Source organism: Trichoderma ghanense (genome assembly GCF_004382785.1).
Source record: "Trichoderma ghanense strain CCMA-1212 chromosome Unknown scaffold_0, whole genome shotgun sequence".
Taxonomy (NCBI): domain Eukaryota; kingdom Fungi; phylum Ascomycota; class Sordariomycetes; order Hypocreales; family Hypocreaceae; genus Trichoderma; species Trichoderma ghanense.
This window is the reverse complement of record NW_027395663.1, coordinates 2,016,846-2,038,670: the sequence shown is the minus strand read 5'-3', so window position 1 is coordinate 2,038,670 and position 21,825 is coordinate 2,016,846. Positions and strand designations below refer to the sequence as shown.

The following is a 21,825-nucleotide window of genomic DNA, read 5'->3' as shown; positions in this document are numbered from 1 at the left end:
TTTTGTTCTTGGATATGTTTTCTTCCTGATTCCTTGTAATTTCGTCTCCTCTTCTTTGCTGTTTTTCGGTGGGCGATGGATATAGTTGGGAGCATTTGACGGTACGCTTCTGCAAAGAGCGAATGCTGCGTCATGTAGATTCGAGCTGCGACAAAGAGGTATATATTGCATTGCATGTCGCTGATGAAAGAAAAGCATTCCAAATCTCTGTTTTTAAATCATGCCATCTAGAACAACTGATGCTCTCAGCCCGGTCTAGTTGGTGCCTTGGTCTTTGATATCGTGGTCTGATGGATGCTGTGAATCTCTTTCCACTGCCAGTCTGATTTAGTGCTAAAACAAGTCCAAAGTTCAGCGGAGCGCGTTAAACGGCCGCGTCCTAAAAGTACCGATACCGCCGGCCACTGGCATGCATTCGTAGGTGACCAAGTTCTCGGTACCTGCTCGGGTCATGTGACAGCCTGCCTTGTTCGCGTAAAGAGAGCGCCGGAGCGCGTCCGGCCACAAACAAAAGAAAAGCGGCCCGCGATAAGGCGCGCCCCTGCTTTTCGGCGGCGTCAAGTCTTTGGGATTGCGATTTCTTTTCTTATCTCCCTTTGGACTCTTGACATTGACATCCTGCGATCTCACAACTGTCTGTGGAATACCTACACAGATCAGGTCGTTTGTACTCACCCTCTATGCAGTGTTGTTTCATCTACTGCTTTCCCAGAGCTTCCATCCACAGAGTCGGTTCGCGATACCAGAGCCATGGCTGGTGACGTCGAGGGCATCTTCAGCGACTGCGCCTTCGCATTCGTGCCCAGCGACTCGTTGGCCCCCAACCTGATTCACAGTGTACGTCCTCGCTTTCTACAGCTCGCGCCCTCAAAGAAGTCATTTCAAAAGCCTAACCCTTGATCCCCTCCCCGCGCAGCTCGGAACGATTCTGATAGAGAATGGCGCCGAGATCGTCGAGCCCCGACGCGATGGCTCAATACCCATCGAGCGAGTCACGCACATCATCTCCAACACCATCGACTTCCCGCAGTACATCGAGACGCAGGCCGTCATGATCCCCGTCGTCACGACGCAGTGGATCACCGTCTCCATCTCCCGCCGGAAGCAGGCCCAGGTCCGTCCCTTCTCGCCCGATCCCGGCATGATATTCTCCGAGGTCGTCGTGACGTGCGCGGACCTGCCGCAGATGGACAAGGAGAGCATTCTCGGGGCCACTATGGCGCTGGGTGGACAGGAGACGAAGGATGCGACGAGGTTGACGACGCACATTTGCGCTTTGTCAATGAACCATCCCAAGGTTGTGGCTGCGCTGGAGAGGAATTGGAAGGGCAAGATTGTCTTACCGCACTGGTGAGTCTAATTGAGAAGTCTGGTCCGCACGGACGGTACACTTAATGCTTTTGGATAGGTTCGACGATTGCTTCAAGCTGGGAAAGAGGATCGACGAGGGACCCTATCTTCTTCCAGATCCCGAGATTCTGAGAAAGGGCGCCGATGAAGATCTTGACATTCCGATAAACAAAAATCTCGTCGGGGCATCATCAGCGAATCCCGAGTTCCTACCTTTGTCCAGCGACAACTCTGCCAGACCACCCGTCACCGTTTTCCAGGACAAGCGCATTCTCCTATGCAAGGATCTTCAGCTGACCGCGCGTCTGGAGAATGCCCTCAAAGACATCATCGAGTATGGAGGCGGTCGGTTGGTGGAGGATGTTGAGGAATGCGATACGTTGATTTGCCGGTACCGAGACGGGGCCGAGTATGTGCGAGCCTCTCAGGCGTGCAAGGAAGTGGCCAACCTGTCGTGGCTCTATTTCCTCATTGTGCACAATGAATGGACGTCGCCCTTCCGCCGGCTACTCCATTATCCCGTTCCTAGGGGGGGCATCCCAGGTTTTCAGGACAAGCGCATTACCGTGTCTAACTACGGCGGCGAGGCGCGGATCTACCTCGAAAACCTGATCAAGGCTTGTGGCGCGGAGTTCACTAGGACGATGAAGACCGACAACACCCATCTGATAACCGCCCGCAACTCGAGCGAGAAGTGCAAGGTTGCTCCCGAATGGGGCATCACTGTGATCAACCACCTCTGGATCGAAGAGAGCTACGCCAAGTGCGAGATGCAGCCGGTCAATGTCAAAAAGTACAACCACTTCCCGTCCCGGACGAACCTGGGCGAGATTATCGGACAGACCTCTTTCAACGAGTCTCGGCTGAGGAATTTGTACTACCCCGGCGGCGAGCATACCATGTCACCTAGTGCAAAGAGGAAGAGGAAGATTCTCGAGGCCGCCGAAAGCAATGCCTATTCACATGGTCCGGCCGAGGGTGTTGTGATTCCCGAGGCCGGACAAAGGAACCTCGATGTCATGGAGGTGGACAAGGAGGAGACTCCTGCTTCGAGGAAGAATCGGCGAGATGCGCAGCTCGTCACTCCGGCACGCTCTCGACCTGCGCGCGCCGACAAGGAAAACGAGACACCCATGATCATGTCCAGCGGCGGACGCAGTGCCAAGTCAAAAGCAATGGACAAGCTCTCGTCAATTGCGCCGGATATCGCTCTCTACGAGAAGGAGAAGAAGAGGACTACCAAACCGGGCACTCCCTTTGGTGGCAAAAAAGCGGCAGAGCTGACGGAAAAGGAGAAGGGCAGCGCAAAGAAATCCCCGGCCCACAAGGATGGGGACGACGGAGAGCGCCCGGCTAAGAAGTCACGGCCTTCGCTGCCTGGGATTGAGATGCGCATTATCCTGACGGGTTTCCCGAGATGGGTGGGCAACCAGACTAAGGAGGACCAAGATCGGGTAAGTTTATTCAGAGCTCTTCTAATCTCGTAAGAGGGCTTCGCTAACAGCATGTTACAGAGGAAACTCCGCGATCTCGGAATCCAGATTGTCCAAGAGGGCCACCCCTGCGACTACCTAGCCGCACCGCATGTCGTCAGGACGGTCAAGTTCCTGTGCGCCCTGGCCCGCGGTCCCACCGTCATCTCGTCCGCATTCATCGATCAAATCCTCGAGACGGGCAAGATTCCCGAGGTGGAAAAGTTTCTCCTCAAAGACAGGGATGCCGAAGCCAAATACAACATCAATCTCGAACAGTCCGTCGCCCGGGCCAAGGCTCACCGCGGCAAGCTCTTGCGCAACGTGGGCATCTACTGCACGGACAAGGTTAGGAACGGCCCAGACAGCTATCGCACGATAGCAGAGGCCAACGGTGCCACCTTCAAGATCTACCGGGCGCGGAGCGGCTCGACCATCAAACCGACGACGGCGGAGCAGGATAACTTCTTGCCTCCCGATCCAGTCTATCTTCTCAGCGGCAACAGCGCGGAGGAGAAGCAGCTGTGGCCGCGCTTCAGGGAGATGGCGGACAAGGGACACATGGAGCCGCGGATCGTATCGCCGGACTGGCTGCTCGATGTGGCCATGGCGCAGCAAGTGCGGTTTGACAAGAAGTTTCTGATTGACACAGAGCAGGGTTGACTTGACTTTATATATGTGAGGAATTCAGGGCATCTCTTTTGAGGATGCGAGCACGTGACGGAGTTTGAGAGGGCGGCATCTTGGTCGGTGCTGGCGGGGGGGCGGTTTTATATATCCTTGCTGAGAGGTGGCTGAGTGCGTTTGTGTATGAACTTGATGTCATTTAGCCCTGGTAGTGTCGCCTGTCTTAGAAGAACTTGACACCAAGGGAGTCTTCGGAGCCAAAGATTTGCGCTTTGCCTTGTTTGACGAGGATGTTGAGGGCTTTCATGAGGACTTGGTTGTCCATGCCGTGGAATTCTTTTGTCGTTATGCATTAGCACAAGCCTGGTCTCCGCTGACCCAAACGATATCAATGTCCAGCATACCTGTTCCCCTGGTGTTCTCCCCCTCTGTAAGCTCATACACCGTCAACACGCTCCCCTTCTGCGCCGTCTCCTCGACATACGCCTCCACAAGCGCCGCCCACTCCTCCGGCTTCCTCCAATACAGGAGGACGACATCCCCCGCCGCCGCCGCCGCAGCAGCAGCACCTCCATCAGCAGCACCAGCATTCCCGCGCACGAATTCCGCGCGCCCATCCTTGCGCATGAAGTCAAGCACCTCGCGCACATCAGCGGGAGAAAGCCTTCGGTTGATGGCGCGGTTGTGGAAGAGCTCTGATTCGGCGGCGGAGGAGACGACGAGGCGGAAGAGGCGGTGGTGGCGCGCGTAGGAGAGGACGAGGGCGGACCATTTCGTGAGTTGGGCGTGGTGGATGGCGAGGTTGGGCTGGCGGGTGAAGAAGGGGGGGAAGGAGTATTCGCGGGGGAAGGGGAATGATGTTGCCGTTTGGGGGGATGAGGATGAGGGTGGGGGTGGTGGTGGGGAGGGTGTTGTTGTTGTTGTTGTTGTTGCCATTTTGTGTGCGTGTGTCTGAGATGTGAAGGGCTGAGGTGTTGAGGTGTTGAGGTCGGGATGTTGTTGAGGTAGAGAGGGATGAGATGAGATGAGATGAGATGGGATTGGATGGTTTCGAGTGTGGTTGAGATAAATCGATAGGACGGATGGCGGGATGACGCTATGCCACGTTGTGGGCCGGGGGGGGAGGTGTTGCAGCCGGGGTCAAAAAATCGTTTTACAGACGAGGCTTTGTAGTACCTACATACCTCAGCCTTACCACGTATAAGAGGATACAAACGGCAAAAAAAAAAAAAAAAAAAAAAAAAAAAAAAAAAAAAAAAAAAAAAAAAAAAAAAAAAATCGACGTCAAGTAAATATTCGACGAGCCTTGATAAATGATTTCTCTAAAGGTAATCAATGAGATTCGGGCTTCTTTGGATTCGTATAGTAGCGTCGATGAGGCAGAGGACTTGAACATGCGTACCTTCGGACTTGGTACTACCTACCCAGCTACCTACGACTGGACCTTGGGTACCTACCTACCTTTGGCCTATCACATGAAACCTTGATATACAAAGCCTCGAGCTGCCCTCCTAGGAAAAAGTCTTGGAGCGTCTAGAATGCCGATTACACTCTCCTTCACCCACCATCCACGAGTCATGCCATCAGCCCAACCAGACATCCCATCATCTTTCCCACAGCCACTGACTTCCTCTCTTTTGTTCAATACCGAAGCTTCCTCGAAGTAGGTAAAAGTTCGACGTCACATTCCAACCCAGCATATACCCCGGGTCAACTCCCTCCGCACAATCATCATTCAACATTCACAGCAGGGCCAAATCAAACAAAGGACATTTTATACCATTTAATTCTGGAATCGTCCAATCCCGTCTTTCATGAAAAGCCATCATTAGGCCCCATCTCCATATCCCGCCAGGTATCGCGCCGCAGTGACAAGTACATAATAGAAAGAGTTTCGACAGAAACAGAAAGTAAGAAAAGACGGAAAGAAACAGACGAAGAATGAGAAATCCCAAGCATCTGCAATGAAAGAGCAAAGGAAAAAAAGAAAAACATGTTGCCACGAAAATATAATCGTGCTCGGTTCCCCCAGTAACCTCTGCCAATTTGCCTCTAGGTTTGTTTCCCACCCTATTGCATAATACTCGTAGTAAGGCGAATCAATCCAGATAAAAACACACTCATATATATATACATTTTCAGGTAAGAGGGGTATCGCCTTGCCGGTACGAACCGTCGTCCTCCATTGTATACCTGGTTGTCACAGTGATGAAAAAGCAAAAAGAGAACAGAGGAATAGAAAGAAAAAAAAAACAAGAGACATAGGCCCATGGAAGTGGAGTGTCGTGATGCAAATCCCAAAATGCAGTGTGAATAGAACAGTCTTGAGACCTTTCTCCTTCCTTCTCTCAGACTCGCCAGCGGTCATAGGAACCCTTCGTCGTCCGTCATGCTTTCGTAGCCTGTATCCACCTCCATGCCCACCACCCTCTTCGTAATCCCCAGACATTTATTAATCATCTTGTCTTGCAAGTCGGGCGGTACACCACACTCGAGTGCCAGCGGGCTTCCCATCCAGAGACGTAGGATGGCGGCTAGACTCTCCACCAGTGGCGCAAAGCTATTTGTGGTATCTTTATGAGCGAGAATCTGCTCCAGAACCTCCATCACTGACGTAAAGCTCAAGAGGGACATGCGTGTTCTCGTTGCCAAGGCTATGACCTTTTCGATAGAATCGCGGACGTATTGCTTGCTGCTGGCAACCGGACCACCCAGTCGTTTGATATGGGCCGCAGCCGTCGCGCAGCGTAGGCAAAGCTGAAGGTCGGGATCCGGGCTATTGGGCTGAGGCGGAAGAGCGGTTGCGCGATCCGCAAAGGGGTTGGCGTCGGCGCAGGCAAAGGACATGGGGTCGATAAGACTGCTGCCACCGGTGTCGACGCGAAGGACCTGAACAGCGGCTGCAATGTTTCCCCCACGCGATTGGTGAGCGAGCACTGAGCGAGCCATGACTGCCCGTGCCCGAGCACGAGAGCCCAGGGGGGCCACCTTGACAGCAAGTTCCATCACCTCATCCTCCGGCTCCGCTTCGTCTCCGTACAGTGTCGCAGTCAGAATGTCGTGCACCTTGGCCGTCGACCACCACGCTGCGAGAGCATCCATCGGAGACCCAATCGTTGTATCGTCGACTACCGAGTCCATGCCGTCCATCGGGATCGCGTCGTGAGTCGTCTCCACGTTGAAGGCCAGATTGTGGGCTCGCTGGATGACGGCGGGGGTCAGGACCTTGTCGCACTCCTGCTCGACCAACACAGCCAGGTGATCGGGCAGCATGTATTCGGCACGCTCCTTCTCCCACATCTCGTCTTGTTGCGGGCTATGGGTTAGTCTCTGGTTCAAGTCTCGAGCCGCGTTCCACTGTCGTTCGGCAACCTTGGTGGCGACGTAGTTGACCAAACCCAGCTGATACCATTTCTGGCTCAGGTCCCACAAGAGCACGCGGACGTGAAGTGCCTTGAGCATGAGGCCGCTGGGGGTATCTGGCACAGTTCCAGACGCCAGCAGCGTCAGAATGAGACGGCTCATGCAAATCTCGGCATCCCCTCCGGTGAGCTGCGCGTCGAGAGCCGTGGCCCACGCACGAACTCGGGCCACCTCCTGTTCGGGAGTCAGTCCGGTGAGCAGCTGATACGCCTGGACGCCAAACACATTGCGCACGCTCAGCTTGAGCGTCTTGAGCATCAGCGCAGCCGCCTCGAGGAAGAAGCTATGGTGAGGCACCCAGACCGTCTGGATGGCCGTCTCCCACGCACGGCGACGAACGCTGATGGGGGAAGCCAAGGAAGGGGCAGATTGCACAGCAGCCGATTGTTGCTTTTTGGGCGTTCGGTCCATTCTCGAGAACAGTGACGGGATAAAGACCCACAGCACGAGGCCGAAGAGGAGCATAAACTTGATCCAGATGGCGTCGTATCCCGCAAATCGTACGTCGAGGTGAGATGGTACATGTCTGAGGAGCTGCAGGGGCAGAGCAAACAGCCCGCGGCCCTGCGGTTCTTCGCTGCTGGCTTCGTCTTCCCGAACCGCCTCCAATATCATCAGTCCGGCGAGCGAGCCTACCATCAGCTTACCGAAATAGGGGCTTGCTGTGCTCCATCCCGTCTGCTGGCCCTGCTGGCCCTGCTGCTGCTGCATTGGTCGAATCTGTTGCTGGCCCACCACCGTCGGGTTGGGGCGGAAGAGCTGCTGAGGGACGGGGTATGGCTGGTTATTCATCTGGGCAGACAGGATTCGCTTCATGTCCTCTGGAACCTCGATGAGACCAGTCGGCATTCCACCGTTTTCCTGATGATTCTCCATTGGAGACGGTGCCATTTGCGACAGTTGCTGCTGTGATTGCTGTGGTGTTTGGCTGTCCTGGGGATACTGGGTCGGCGTAGGCTGCTGCATGGGAGGCACGGAGCCATTCATGGACCCATTCATGGCACCCGCCATGAACAGCTTCTCGAATGCGGCGATTCTCTGATGCATGGCGCTGTTTTCGTCAATTAATCGATTATTCCTCTTCTCCAGATGTCGTATATATTCCGTCGCTTTGCTCAACACCTGTTGCATTGGTTAGTCACTGATAAGATATGATATGACCCCCCCGGTTTCGTTTTTCCCCTCTTGCGCAACCAGCATGAATGGGATTCCTACAGTGGCTTTGTTGAGCTTGTGGGCGGGCGTGAGGCCGTGTAATTCCTCGCGATCCTCCGTTGTGTCCTCTCCCCTGGCGCTCTTGCTCATGATGCGCAGACTGGGGACGCTGTCTCGCAAGGCGGCAATCTTGTCGTTGATGTTGGTCCGGTAGCGCTTCTCAATCATGTTGTGAGCCGTCTTCTTGACGGGCTTTCCGCCCTCCTCGAGGAGATCATCGTCGTCGACGTCGTCGGTGGAAACCTTGCGCTTCCGCGATTCCTTCTGGGAGCCGCTGGAGACGTCCGGCGACGAGGCGGCTCCCGCCTTGGCCGACTCCGGGCTCGAGGCGCTCTTGGGTGATCCGTACTGAAGGTGAGGGGGCATGGCAATGTTTCTCAGCTGTTCCTGCATGGCAGGACTCAGGACAGTTCCTGAGCGTAGGGACGGCTTGGACACCGGGAGGGCGCCCCGCTTGGTGGCCGCTACACCGGGGAAGTAGACTGACGAAGGGTCGAAGTTGGGCGGCAGGCCAAAGGCGGTAGGGCCGTGCTGCTGCTGCTGCTGCTGCTGCGGTGGTGGTTGCTGCGGTGGTGGTTGCTGCGATGGTGGTTGCTGCGATGGCTGCGGTTGTTGCTGAGGCTGCTGAGGCTGCTGAGGCTGCTGAGGCTGCTGAGGCTGCTGAGGCTGGTGCGGCTGGTGCGGCTGGTGCTGTCGCGGGTCAAAGGTCGGGTTCGGCCAGGACGGGGACAAGTATCCTGGATGGGCTGAGGGGAGGGTGGTGTTGCTGCCGAGATCGTACGAGTTGGCTTGAGGCGAGCTGTCGAGCTGCCAGACTCCCGAATCGAATCCAGCTGAGGGATCGCCGCCGAATATGGGCGCATCTGAGATGTCATCCAGAGACGCGGGGCCACCGCCTATGAAGCCGAAGCTCGGGTCGTCAAACCCAAGCCCGTTGGAGCCATCCTCATCGGCCATGGGGACGGCGCTTTTTGGGGGTGTGAATCTGGCGGCTGCAGAGACCGGGGGAACGCTCGCGGATCAGCTCATGCAGCGACAGCCGGGCTCGACGAGGCGAGTCGAGGCGACGACGGGCTCGAGACTGAGACCAGACGAAAATGCGGCAGGGTCTGGCCTAGGGGGTGAGAGGGTGACTCGATTGTTGGAAGAGAATGGTGCGGTCGGCGACGCAAGGTGGACTGAGCGGTGCAGAGGCAGTGGACGCTCTCACCAGCGATAGTACGATGAGATCAGCTGTTTTTTTCGCCTTCTGCCTGACTGGCGGGTCGACAGCTAAGAGCGGGATTTGCTGAGACAGACACCTAGCCCAGCAAGAAGCTTTGCCGAGGGTGTGGGATGGCCAGGGATGGCCGCTCGCAGACACAATGGGGTGTCTTTCGAACGGGAAATATCAGAGAGCCAGTGCTACAGATCGGAACATACGAATCAGGGCCGGTCGGCACCTTGGAAGTTTCGAAGCCGGACAGTTCGAGACGGCAGGTTTGGAAAGGGAAAAATTAGAAACAAACCCGAAAATTAAAACAAAGGCTGAAAGATGCCGATGGATGGATCGGGCTGGTGGCAGGTGAGGAAGGGGGGGGGGGGGGGGGGGGGGGGGGGCGACTTCAGCCCAGCTGGGTTAATTCTCTCCCCTTCTTTTTCTTCTTCCTTTCTTTTTCCTCCCCTTGCGAGTCGCTCTTTTTCTTCAATCCCGCTGGCCGTTGGGGAATGGCGTTGGGACGGGATTGCACGGGCTACCTTAGGCTGGAGCGTCCGAGCTGCGACGCTGGGAGGGATGGAGGCTTGGATGGATCGCTGGATCGGCCGATGGATTTGATCGATTTGCCTCCGTGCTTGGAGCGACCTGGTCTGGCCTGGCCTGTTCTGGTCGGTTCTGGTTCTGGCAGCACTCGGGCGCTGTCAACGCTGCTGTTCTGCTGCTGCGTCTTGTCTTGTCCTGGGCCACGGCTATGCGGTACGGACAGCCGGAGGTGCGAAAAGAAGTGCGAGACGAGACAAAAGGCATGCACGACAGGAACATCGTACGATGGATCCGATATCAGGCGAGGCTACGCCGCAACAAGCAAGGGAAAAAGCTAAAAGGCCCCAAATGGCCTACCCGAGACGCTCCCCACTTCCCTAACCTCTGGCAGTGCTGGACGCTGGGCATTGATTTGCCTCTGCCACTGCAGCAGCCACAGCAGTGCTCCACCGCCTGCAAGTACCGGTACATGTGCACAGCGACGTTCTGGGCTGTCCTGGGCTGTCCTGGGCTGTCCTGGGCTGTCCTGTCCAGCAGGTCCTCTGTACAAACGCCTTACCTGCCACCTTCATACTAGGTAGGTAGGTACGCACATCGGGGATTTTCCGTTTCATACAATTTCCATCAATGGTCGCTTCATTGTTGATCCTCTCAATAACTGATGGCTGCACAAGTGACGCACGTAAGGTAGTAGGGGGTAGTATTGTACAGTACCTACGTAGCTCTACATGCTTGGATCCTGTGTGTCCGGGGCCAGCTGGAGCCCAAAAGCACGCGCATATCGACATCGGGCAACGCAGCGGAGGCTTCCAGCAGCAGCTGGTGCCCCTTCAATGCTGTACAGCATGTACTCGTACACGGGCTGGGTGAGGGCACCTGTGATGCCGGCTTGGCGCCTTGTATCTCCCCGTACCTGTACCTGCGCCCCGGGCAGCTGTGCCGGTCGCTGTGCGAGCACGAGGGCGCCCCGGAGTGGTTGCTGTGTGGCCAGCACGCGTCGTGCCAAGCGCTGGGTACAGGTACCTCACCTTACGTTTGACCTAGCACGCATTTCCCACACGAGTTACCGCAAGGAAAAGAAAAGAGGCTTGAGCGGCAGCAGAGAGTCGTGGGCCAAGTTGGTACTACCTAGTACCTACTATAGCGTCCGTGGCATTTTCGTCGTCTCCTTGCATGCGCGTACACGTACCTGGACATGCTCCTCCTTACCGCTGCCTTCCACGTCCGTGTCTGTCTGGCATCTCCAGCAGCATCAACGCCCGGAGATTGAATAGCATGACAGTTGCGGCTGCTGCGGTATGTAGGTAAACTAAGTTGTCTCTGTGATGAACTGATACCTACATCATAATATAGGACAGGAAAAACAAACACCGGCAGGAAACTCCAACCGCAACTCTCGGCGACAGCCCGACATGCTCATGCATTCGCACTGACAGCGAAACCCCCTCCGCTGGCATTCTACCCAAGTCGCAATCAAATGAATACTTCATACCACAGATTTACTTTCCACAAGCTCCGTCAAACACCGCACGGAATCGGAAAGACGACCGGTTTCGATTTTCCATTGGGATTCTCAATCATTTCCAATGTCAAGCGGCAACGAGGCGCCCAAAAGCTGAGAGCAGTTTTCAGGCATTTGCCTTTTGTGGCTTCCTTTGCAAACCTAGGCGCCAAGATCTCAGCAGCATCAGCTTTCCGAAACCCGAGAGCTTCGCTGCTCCTATTTGGCCGATAGTCTATCCAGTCAACCAACTGCTTCTTCTGTCCATCTGCCGAAAAGCAAGGTAAGGTACTCGTACATTGTACGACGCTGTTGGTAGAAGCCCAAAAGCCACGTGAAGCGGCCGCCCTCGCCGCAGTGGGTTGCCGCACACAAAGCGCCATGGACACTGTGCTCCGTGCCACAATCCGTGATTCGACTCCTCAGCACAGACAGTCATTGGCTTTGTCTCTCCACCACCTTGATTTTGACCCTGATGGTCTTGGCAGTGCTTTTCTTCCGAGTCACGCAGCGTTCAGATGTTGTCTTCCACTGGCGGCTTGGCTGAGCGCCGTTTGGTGTCTCAAATCATTCATTCTCCCCAGAGACATCTTCCCGCCTTCAACGGCATATCTTATTATCAACCGTACCTACGAGACAAAGCCGGAGGCTCGCCAGAGTCATTAGTCAGAGGCATCATCAACGCTGCCGCGTTCCAGAGGTTCTAGCCTCTCAGCCACAACCCTGCTCGGGTCCAATGGCTTGCTTGGATAGCCTACTCGGGGTCTTGCCAGACTCCGGCAGCAGAGCTTTGGCCACGGCCTCATCCTTGGACCTGAACGCCCCCGTTGGCTTTGCCCAGCAGCGGCAGCGCCATCTCATCCCTTGCAATTACAGGCGAAAGCACTACTATTATTACTGCACTGTATGTACGAGCATTCACATGGTCATACAGCAAGCTATCCTTGTTACGCGCTGTTTCAATCTCCTCCTCCCTTGCTACGAAAGCATGTTAGTATTACTGCGCAGTAGCACCAAGCGGTACGAGATAGCCTCCAGCTGCGGTCCAACCACTCCCCAATCCCTCCACAAGGCGGGACAATACCAAGCATCAATAGGTTTGCTTTCACGGTCCGGGAGGAATCCCGATTCCTGCTCGTTTGTCCCTCTCTGTGCGAGTAAAAAAGCCCATGGATCATTACCCTAGCTACTCTGTCCAGCGTCCACCAACTCCTAGATTCTCCGTCTCACAACTCCGGCTCGGCAGCGCGGCGCATCTGCCAGCGACCCTTTCGCGCGATTCGTACCGCGGCCAACCAGCGCCTGCACAAGTTCGGAGCCAGCACCGTCGCAACCTCGTGGCCCTCTCACACATCGTCCCGCTCCCTCTCAACGGCATTGGATTGAGATTCGCCGTTGGCCTGCATCGTACGAAGTGCAGTGGCACACAGGCGCCATACGGGTACATGTGCTGCGAGCACAGGAGAGGGGCAACGTGTCACCTACTCATCAACTGCTTCTTCCCCTTGGCTTTCGTTCGCGTTTTCTAGGCCTGGAGCTCGCGATTCCGAAAACTTTCGGACGTCAAGCCGTCAACGTACAAAATACCTCTAGATGGGATGGCGGCCCGCCACAATCCGCGAGCTTATCAACGCCCGATCGACCTCAAGGTTGCACAAGCCAATAACCCATCCACAGGATACTCGAACCCTCGGGCAAACCCCCAAAAGCTCCCCTTCTTCTCCCTTGAAAGCCTTCCAGACTAGTCCAGATGCTCCATGGACAGCCTGTCAAGCCAGTGCCCCCGTGCATGTTCCCCGCCTCCCGCGAGCGGGTCGATCGATATTGGCTGCATTCAACACATGTCCTCTTCCCTCCCTCTCTCTCTTTCAGCCCGTAGTACAGTCCAGTGCTTGTACGAGCTACGAGCAGGGGAGCTTGCTTGCTTGTCCGCGCGGGCGTAGACCTTGCCTCAAGCGCTCTTCTTGCCTGCGATGTTTCCCGCGTTGCTACCTAATTTGCATGTGTGTAGTAGTAAGTATGCACCCTTACTGGGAAAGCGACAGCTGCAGGGTCGGATCGAATGCTCCAGGTCGTTACGTCAATCTAGACGAATGCCACACCTGCTTTATCCCGAAGACTTGACCCGAGATGCGAAGTATGGATATGTACAGCAAATGATGACTCGTACATGGTATTTTTGGCACGGGATACCGAGGAAGAAGAGAAAGCACATTTACCTGAATCGTGGCGGCCCGCGATCCGCGGATACGGATCGAAACTGCCACGGGCTATTTCTACCAGAAACCGCTGTCAGAAACGACACGTTATAATTATGTCATTTCCCCTTCTTGCTATTGACACATGCATCACATTGTTGGTAGAAGGGGCCCGTTTCTGATATCCTACCAATCACTTTTTTTTCCCACATTGTTATATCCCTCGCATCATGGTTACTATTACTAGTATACCAGTAATCTAGTTGAGGTTTATGCGAATGGGCTGAATCCCGCTCGCTTGGGAGCTGAAGCTAGGTTTAAATTAAACATTGGCCGTCCGCGGGTCTGAGCGCCTGCAATGCTTGGTGGTCAAGGCTACGGGTGGATTGTTGCTTCTTTTGCTGTTGTGTCCATATGGGCGGGATTCATGTATGTTGGTTGGGCTTTTGAATGGAGGAGAGGACAAAGGAGCCAAGAGGGAAGAGAGAAGAGGGAAGAGAGAAGAGAGAAGAGAGAAGAGGAGACAATGGACAAAAGTGTGCAAGTGATATGAGAAGAGGAATGAAGCCCACTTGTCTTGAGCTCAACCTTCATCCGCGGTAGCCTTGCTCCTTTGGCTGTATTGGACACTCCGCGTATGAGTATATCAAGATCTCTATACATGATCCCAAAGCATCTTACTAGGTACCTGTAGGTAAGGAATTATCATACATAATAGTAGTTCCCGCAAAAGGTCCAATCCGGATCAGCCGTCATGAGTGTATCTGCGACATCTCCGTGATGCCCTTCACAAGACAGCACTCTTACAGACGCTCACTTCAAGTACCAAACATTGAATTATGGATTCATGGATGCTAATCATCCCGTTGAGTACGAAAGAAAAAAAGGAGGAGAAGCTCGTCAGTCGTAAACGGTATATATGGGTATGAAATTCCTTCTCTCTCAATCCTGCGCTCCTGGCCCAAGTCATTGGATATCTGTGCAGATAGAAAAAATGGGGATACAAAAAAGGAAAATTGCCATGTCTGTGACGACGGAAAGACAAGAATCACGGCGACATGATGAGAAAAGGGCGCCCTTCCTGGGGCTGCCCGCGCAAAGTATCTAACAGGAGAAGTTCGAAAATAGAAAAGAAAACGGTAAAGAAACAACAGGTTTTATATGAAAGAATTGCTCGTGTTTACTTCTCATCCCACAGCACATGGTTTTACCAAATCTCCTCAGAGCTCTTGACCAACTCGGTAGTCGGCGTCTTCGGGACCATCCGCTTCATGCGCTTGCGGTCTTCCTTGGTCACCAAGCCAGGGGTGATGGGGACACAAGGAGTAAACGGCTGATACGGAGAGTACGGCACTGCGGTTCCGGTGAAGGGAGTTCGGCCGCCGCCGGGCGACAGAGGGCCGGTTCGCTCAAAGACGGTCTGCTTCGTCGTCTGGGCAGTGACGTACGGCGAGCCAAGCTGCTCCTCGTAGGCACGAAGAGGGAGCGTGCCACCGGTTCGGACCGCAGAGGGAGGGTTAGGGCGGGAGAAGGAGGCACCAGGTCGTGGCGAAGACGGCAATGAGGGAAACGTGCTGCCGGGCCGGGGCGAAGACGGGAGACCAACGAGGGGAGACTGCGAGTTCTCCGAGGTGGCTGACTCTGGATCTCTCTCGGGGTACGGCAGAGTCGTCCTCGATCGGTTGGCACGGTCGAGGGAGGCCCCGATGCGCTCGTCGATTGTTTGAATGCTCTGGGGCGAGATATCAGGAGTTATGGGAGCACCCGGCCTGGTATTGGTGGCGCCGAAAGGCACCTGGTCCGTCGGGATAGGCGGCGGAGGGGCGGGAGCGTAGTGTCTCGGCGGGATGGCGCTCATCTCGCGAGACTCATGCTGCGGGAAGGTGCCGGACATGGGCGTCATGATGGGAGACGAGATGCTAATGCCCTTGGCCGTCTTCTTCTTGGGCGAGAGGAGCGACGAGAACAGGGCCGACGTCTTTGACTGGGACTTTTCCTCCTTGGCCGCAGCCAGGTTCAAGCTGGAGGGCTTGGACTTGCCCTTCTTGGACAAAAGACCCTTGGACTTGTCGGACGCTTCTGAGTCGCGCTGAGGGTTCGGAGACGCCACGGGAGACTCGAGAATGATGCCCTTTTGCTTGGCCTCCTCGTGCTCCATGACGTACTTGTACATCTCTTCCAGCTGTTGTTGCGCCATGGCTCTGTCTGCTGCGACGACGGACTGATCTACAAGTGGCGAGACTCCGAGCGTGGTGGGGACGACAGATGAAGAAGATGGCGATGGTAAGATGTACGGCGCCGGTACGCTGTTTGGATCGAAGATGCGGGCGCTGTAGGGGCCGGACTGGTAGTGTTCCGCCTTGGGGATGATCAGGGGAGGAACAACGACTTGGCCCTCGGGATACTGAGTGAAATCGAACTGCTGGTGGAACGCTTGAAGCTTCGGATCTGCTACCGGATAGCTTGGCTGTAGGATGTAGCTGGGCGGCAGGTCACTCCCCCGGAGATGTTCCCTGCGTCGTCTGGAGAGCGAGAGTAGGAGGATGGCGACCAGCACCAAGGAGACTCCGTATGCCGCAACGATGCCGCCGATCTGAGCGGGCAGATATTTGGCGCTGTCCGGCAAGCCGCGAGCTGGCAGAGGCGAATCGCTTCTGCTGTCTTGTTGCGTAAAGGGCGAAGAAGAGGCGACGGACCAGAGGAGCACAGAAGTCAAGAGAGCGAAGGACGATGATGAAGGACGAGTGCCAAGGGGCATGATGGAGCACCGCGTCCTGGGCTCTTATGAAGGCGATGGCAGCGTGATGGGACCTCCTGGCGTTGGAATGCGAAACATGACCCGAGAAGATGTGACATGAAGTGAGGAGAAATCTGCGGCGCGCAAAGGGTATATAGAGTCGTCACAGCGGCTGGCGATGCTGGCCGGCGTAACAAGTGCAGCAAAGCTGGCGCTGCGCCGTGGGGCCGGGCGACGAGCTGCCCGGGATCCCCGGCTTGCGGTGCTGTGAGTGGCTGGATGCTGCATCACGGCGGCTACAGCGAAACGGCGCAGCGAGGCACGGAGAGGCACAGCGGCCAGAGACAAAGAGCGCTCTTGAGGCCATCGCCGGCCTGTGGTTGGGTGCAGGTGGGAGGTTTAAGCGCCGACCTCTTTTGTGACGGGCGCCATCCGGCTGCTGATTGGCCGGCGGGCAAATAGCGATGCAAGGCACTAGCGATGGCTCCCTGCAGCGTCCCCACAGGCGGGATGCAGCAAATCGAGGTGACAGAGTCGTGAACCGTAAGTCCAAGGAGAAGGAAAGAAGGAACCGTGGTGATGAAGTTGCAGAGACAAAGAGCGGCAGCTTGAGGTAATAAAGGCGATGGTCTACGAATTGGTTCTTGATCTCAATGGCTGAAAAGGACGTGTTAATCTGGCCGGCTATGTCCTTTAACACCCAATGACAATCGCTGATAACTGGCCGTCAATCAAGGAGCTTGAATGCTTCTCCCGAGCCACCTGCAAGGGCCCGATCAAATGCACATCTTCGTTTCCTACCGTTTTTAGACTTCTCATCTTTCAATCTATCCTTGTTCTGTTACTCCTGTTGTTCTTTCATCCTACCTATTCCCTAACTGCTTTCCCTACTGTCTATCGATCCTCTGGTCATATTCCTCCTCATACGACCATCATCACCAACGCTAAAGGTGGTGCTCAGTTCGCCTGCTGCTAAATAGGCGCCGGCGATGGCATAAGCAGAGCATCGGGACTTGATCCCTGCTTCATCGCAGTGACACCCACCACGATTCGTCCAAATGCCTCCCAATCAGATCCCAAACTCGAGTGCCACAGCCATGGTACTTGCTAGAAGAGCATCGCTCCCTACAACCAACGCTGCTAGCGGTGACGAGCACCCTCAGGCTCCAAATCTGCGTCACCCAGATGCAGCCACAAGAGGTGCCCCTTCTGTAGGTCTCGTCACATCCTCAGGGCACTCAAGGCACACCGCCGGAGCAGATCCGGTGTGACGAACTGAACTGTCGCCTCTGAAGTGATGGTTCGCATTGGGGTCAGCATGCAAGATGCAGAGTGCGGATGGCCTGCATTGTCACCAACAATGCGAACGGTCTCATCTCACGACAGGGCGAGTCAACCCATCTTGGGCCTCTAGATCGTGATGACGCCCGCTAGCCGTGCCATACGCAGTTCTCACCACCCTCGTCACTCGTCACATGAATAGGCGCCTCCAGCATCAACAAGAGAGGATGAGATGCAGTTATGTGTAAATCGTCCGCGTGCTTACTAAGGTGCATGTCAAGGTCACATGACTTCGTGATGCCATGCTCCTCCTTGGATGCGTCGACGCGTTTCGATCACGATATCAGATACAGACAAGGCTGGCACAATCAGTGAAAACACCAATAATCGTTCATTTCGGTCTTTTGTTGCTTCAAAGTGCTGTCATTCACTTAGACCGTCGGTGCTGGCTCTCGATGCTCAACCTCACCCCCTCGTCTAGGCAAAAACATCGCCGGTTGCTTCCACTTCCACCACCAACATGTCAACGGCCCAGGCTGAAAACCCAATCCTAAAGTCGCTCAACGCGGCTCAGCGTCGTGCTGTCACCTCCAATGCGCAGACAGTCGCTATTCTAGCAGGCCCGGGCAGCGGCAAGACGCATACTCTAACCTCACGCGTCGTGTGGCTGGTTCAGCAGACGGGATACAAGCCTTCAGACATTGTTGTCGCAACATTTACAGTCAAGGCAGCCCGGGAGATGAAGGAGCGAATAGGCAAGGTCCTTGGCTCAGAATGTGAGAAGAAGATTGTACTGGGCACCTTTCACTCTATTGCCAGGAGGTACCTCAGTGCCTATGGTCAGCACATAGGCCTCGATCCCAAGTTTGGCATTGCAGACGACGCCGATTCGAGGGCAATCATTCAGCGTATCTGTAAGCGGCATAATTTCAACATCGACCCGGGTTTCGCAAGAGCCTGGATCAGCAAGAACAAAGCCAGGGGACACTCGACAGAACCGGTCTCGAACAAGAAGCAGCCTGAAAATCCGTCATTGAACGAGTGCCACAGGGAGTACCAGGAGCAGTTGGAACGGTCCAACCTACTGGATTATGATGACCTGCTGGTACGCTGCGTGGAGCTGTTAAGGGCATATCCTGCCTGTGTCTCCAACATCCAGTCAGTCCTCATTGACGAGTACCAAGACACGAACGGCATCCAGTATGACTTGATGAAACTATTTGCGCAGGCTCGCCAGCGCATAACGATCGTTGGCGATCCTGATCAGAGCATCTATGGCTGGCGATCAGCCGAGATTCGAAATCTGTACCGATTGCTCAGAGATTATCCCGAGACCGATGAGATATCCCTCGAGGAAAATTACCGATCATCTCAGTCGATTCTCGATGTGTCCTTGACCGTCATTCAACAAGACAAAAAGAGATACCAAAAAGTCCTTTTACCAGTTCATACAAGAGGCACAAAGCCGGTATTGCGAACGTTGAAGAGCTCTGCCGCAGAGGGGGACTGGATCGTCTCGGAAATCAGGCGGGCTGTCACGATGTTCGGGGACATGCTCTCGTACGAAGACGTGGCCATTCTCTTGAGGTCTGCCTCTCTATCCAGGAACATCGAATCGGCATTGGGAAAAGCCGGACTTGCCTATCGCATGATTGGAGGCCATAAATTTTACGAACGAAAGGAAATCAAGGTTCTGCTGGACTACTTGCGGGCAATCTATCAACCCGAAAACAACGACGCCATTGCGCGAATCATCAATGTACCGCGTCGAGGAATCGGAGACACAACCATCAAGCGCCTTATAGAAGAGGCTGAGCAACACAAAATGAGCCTGTGGTCACTATTGAGAAAGCATTGCCAGGGTAGTCGCAAAGCGGCAACAAAGATCCTCCCCAAGATGGAGCAGAGGCTCAACACCGAGCTGATACGATTGATCCTAAATCTCCAGACTCAAGCCCAGCAAATCACCGACAACACCCAAAACTCCTTGGTCAGCCTTATCGAGAAACTACTGTCACAGCTCGACTTCAAGAAGCACCTCGAGTCAGAGTATGCCGAGGACCACGAGCAGAGATGGCAAAATGTTCAGGAATTTCTCAGCTTGGCCAATGACTTTGTACGGGACTCGGCAAATGTAGACGAGGAGCTGCTACCTGAGATTGAAAACGTCGATCAGGCCAAGGATGACAGCATTCTGGGCCGCTTCTTAGCAAACGTAGCGCTGGCATCAGATGCTCAGAAAACCGACGATGAGGTTGAGAAGAAACCATTGATCACCATATCCACCATCCACGCTGCCAAAGGACTCGAGTGGCCCATTGTCTTTGTACCAGCAGTGTACGCCGGTTCTATTCCCCACTCGAGGGCGGAGGATCTGGACGAGGAAAGGCGGTTGCTCTATGTAGCCATGACCAGAGCGCAAGCGCTACTCTATCTCAGCTGCCCCTTGTACGGGTCTCAGGGGATGGGGGCCAAGGTTGAGCTGTCGCCTTTCGTTTCGCCCTTTGCATCGACAGCTTTTGCCAAGCACGGGGCATCGTTCAACAGACCAATTCTAGAAGGAGTCGCAAAAATCCTTGGAAGAAATGTTCCCAGCGAGAAAGCAATCTTTGACAAGGTTCCAGCCATGTTCGCCGTGGAGGACAACTTGTTCCCGATAGACCCTATCGACACGAGAGATGCGGACGACTCGGGTGGGCCTGAGGGATACCGTTCCAAAGGGCCCAAACGTCAGCGTTTCAACAACCAGGGATATGCCAACGAGGAAGAAGCGGCAGAGGAGCGGCCGTGGCAGAAGGAATACAGCACAACCATGGAACAGGCCTCCAGCTTCACCATGGCATCCTTACCCGGGTTCGTGTCAGCTGGAACGCACCAGAACGCGCTCACTGCGGCTGCGGCTGCTGAAGCAGAAAAGGCTGCAGCAGCAGCCAAAAAAGTCATCAAGTCGGGGACGACTCGTCGAAAGCCAGATCAGACAAGCTTGCTCGGATTCGTAACAACCTCGTCAACGAACAAGCCCGCGGCTCCAGTGGGCGGGTTCCACGGCCCGGACATGTCTATGGCTCGGTACCAGCTAGCAGCATCTCGATCCGCAGCTAGGTTAGCGGCCGAGGCAAAAGCTCCCGAGCTTCCGGAGCTCCCTAGCAGTGCTGGTCCATCACTAGGGAAGCACAAGCTCGCCAGCGGCAATGTCCTGAACAGGCCCAACGGCATCAAACAGGAGGGTGAGGAGGGCGGCTCCAAGAAGCGGTATCACTGCTTCTCTAGCTCTCCGCCCAGACAGGACGAGGGCGAGGATGTCAGGGGAGAGCAGACATCTGCAGAGAGCATCTCTGTTCCCGATCGCCCTGCCTCGAGCTTCCACAGAACGACGTTTGTTTCTGCGACTGCTAGAGGCGGCGTAAGGCGTCCGGTAGGGTTGGGGCCCCCTCCGGGGCTGGATAGGCTACGGAGGCCGTTTAAGCCGTTGACGATAACGCGGCCGACAAAGCCGCAGTAACGAGCAATGATGATTGACTTTGAGCTGCATATGTGCGGCTTCTTTCTTGTTTGTTCATGACTCATGAGGACTGTACGTGGATGAAGGGGTTATTGTGGCATTGGGAAGCATAACGGTAGCCTTACGGATAAGCATAACGGCTGAGGCTGGTGGAGTAAGGCTTGCAAGGTAGGCATAGACCGAACCGCGTGTATATAAAGCTGTGATAAAGACCATGAACGAAATGAAATAGACAAAGAACAACATCAAAAACAAAGTCATTGAATACATCAATCTCACTATCCAAACTACGAGCTTCAACGCAACAATCAACCACAAAGCATCCCCTCTACTTCAGAGACAAGACAATAAGCACTCATACTACGCCATGTTTTCGACACTTGCCTCCCGCGCCGCCTTTTCCACTTCGGCACGCATGCTTAAACCTGCAGACGCAAGCGTTTCCGCTCCCGCGCGCAGCTGGAAGAATCTGTCGCCTCGAACTCGTCGATATGTCGCGTATGGAGTTGCGGCGTGCTTGGCTGTGGATGGATTTGTCGTGTACAAGTATGCGCCCTGGTTGATGGGCCTGGAAAAGAGGAATTAGGGTTACATACTGCTCATGACAGGCTGGGGAGCGAATGGAGGGTATATTGGGATATGTAGGGGGGCTCTAGATCTGGGTATTCAGTTATAGAAATTCAGTGGTTTGATTAAATGCTGTTCTCAGTATGATTATCTTCTCTACCCTGCAATCTCTTGCGGTATTGCGCATGACGCTGGCGAAAAGCGGTTTGCG

The 21,825-nt window shown here is 54.8% G+C and overlaps 7 protein-coding genes across 7 annotated transcripts; 3 read left to right on the top strand and 4 right to left on the bottom strand.

Moving 5' to 3' along the window:
* Positions 1–750: 750 nt before the first annotated feature.
* Positions 751–3,485, top strand: CCMA1212_000692 (BRCT-containing protein 1; the record flags this gene model as incomplete). The annotated part of the gene is made up of 4 exons (XM_073698153.1): positions 751–837; positions 917–1,350; positions 1,409–2,804; positions 2,865–3,485. 4 exons carry the CDS (start codon positions 751–753, stop codon positions 3,483–3,485), a joined length of 2,538 nt encoding a protein of 845 aa, XP_073563750.1.
* A 187-nt stretch (positions 3,486–3,672) lies between these two features.
* On the bottom strand, positions 3,673–4,385 carry CCMA1212_000691 (Vacuolar protein-sorting-associated protein 25; the record flags this gene model as incomplete). Its single annotated transcript, XM_073698152.1, has 2 exons — positions 3,673–3,785; positions 3,854–4,385. The coding sequence occupies 2 exons, from the start codon at positions 4,383–4,385 to the stop codon at positions 3,673–3,675; spliced, it is 645 nt and encodes a 214-aa protein (XP_073563747.1).
* A 1,428-nt stretch (positions 4,386–5,813) lies between these two features.
* Positions 5,814–7,919, bottom strand: CCMA1212_000690 (uncharacterized protein; the record flags this gene model as incomplete). The annotated part of the gene is made up of 1 exon (XM_073698151.1): positions 5,814–7,919. The coding sequence occupies one exon, from the start codon at positions 7,917–7,919 to the stop codon at positions 5,814–5,816; it is 2,106 nt and encodes a 701-aa protein (XP_073563748.1).
* An 87-nt stretch (positions 7,920–8,006) lies between these two features.
* Positions 8,007–9,044, bottom strand: CCMA1212_000689 (Sterol regulatory element-binding protein 1; the record flags this gene model as incomplete). The annotated part of the gene is made up of 1 exon (XM_073698150.1): positions 8,007–9,044. The coding sequence occupies one exon, from the start codon at positions 9,042–9,044 to the stop codon at positions 8,007–8,009; it is 1,038 nt and encodes a 345-aa protein (XP_073563131.1).
* Positions 9,045–9,451: 407 nt separating this feature from the next.
* On the top strand, positions 9,452–10,405 carry CCMA1212_000688 (uncharacterized protein; the record flags this gene model as incomplete). Its single annotated transcript, XM_073698149.1, has 2 exons — positions 9,452–9,566; positions 9,837–10,405. The coding sequence occupies 2 exons, from the start codon at positions 9,452–9,454 to the stop codon at positions 10,403–10,405; spliced, it is 684 nt and encodes a 227-aa protein (XP_073563130.1).
* Positions 10,406–14,734: 4,329 nt separating this feature from the next.
* On the bottom strand, positions 14,735–16,285 carry CCMA1212_000687 (uncharacterized protein; the record flags this gene model as incomplete). Its single annotated transcript, XM_073698148.1, has 1 exon — positions 14,735–16,285. The coding sequence occupies one exon, from the start codon at positions 16,283–16,285 to the stop codon at positions 14,735–14,737; it is 1,551 nt and encodes a 516-aa protein (XP_073563127.1).
* A 1,680-nt stretch (positions 16,286–17,965) lies between these two features.
* Positions 17,966–21,633, top strand: CCMA1212_000686 (ATP-dependent DNA helicase srs2; the record flags this gene model as incomplete). Its single annotated transcript, XM_073698147.1, has 2 exons — positions 17,966–21,013; positions 21,486–21,633. The coding sequence occupies exons 1-2, from the start codon at positions 18,066–18,068 to the stop codon at positions 21,631–21,633; spliced, it is 3,096 nt and encodes a 1,031-aa protein (XP_073563126.1). The 5' UTR covers positions 17,966–18,065.
* Positions 21,634–21,825: the final 192 nt, after the last annotated feature.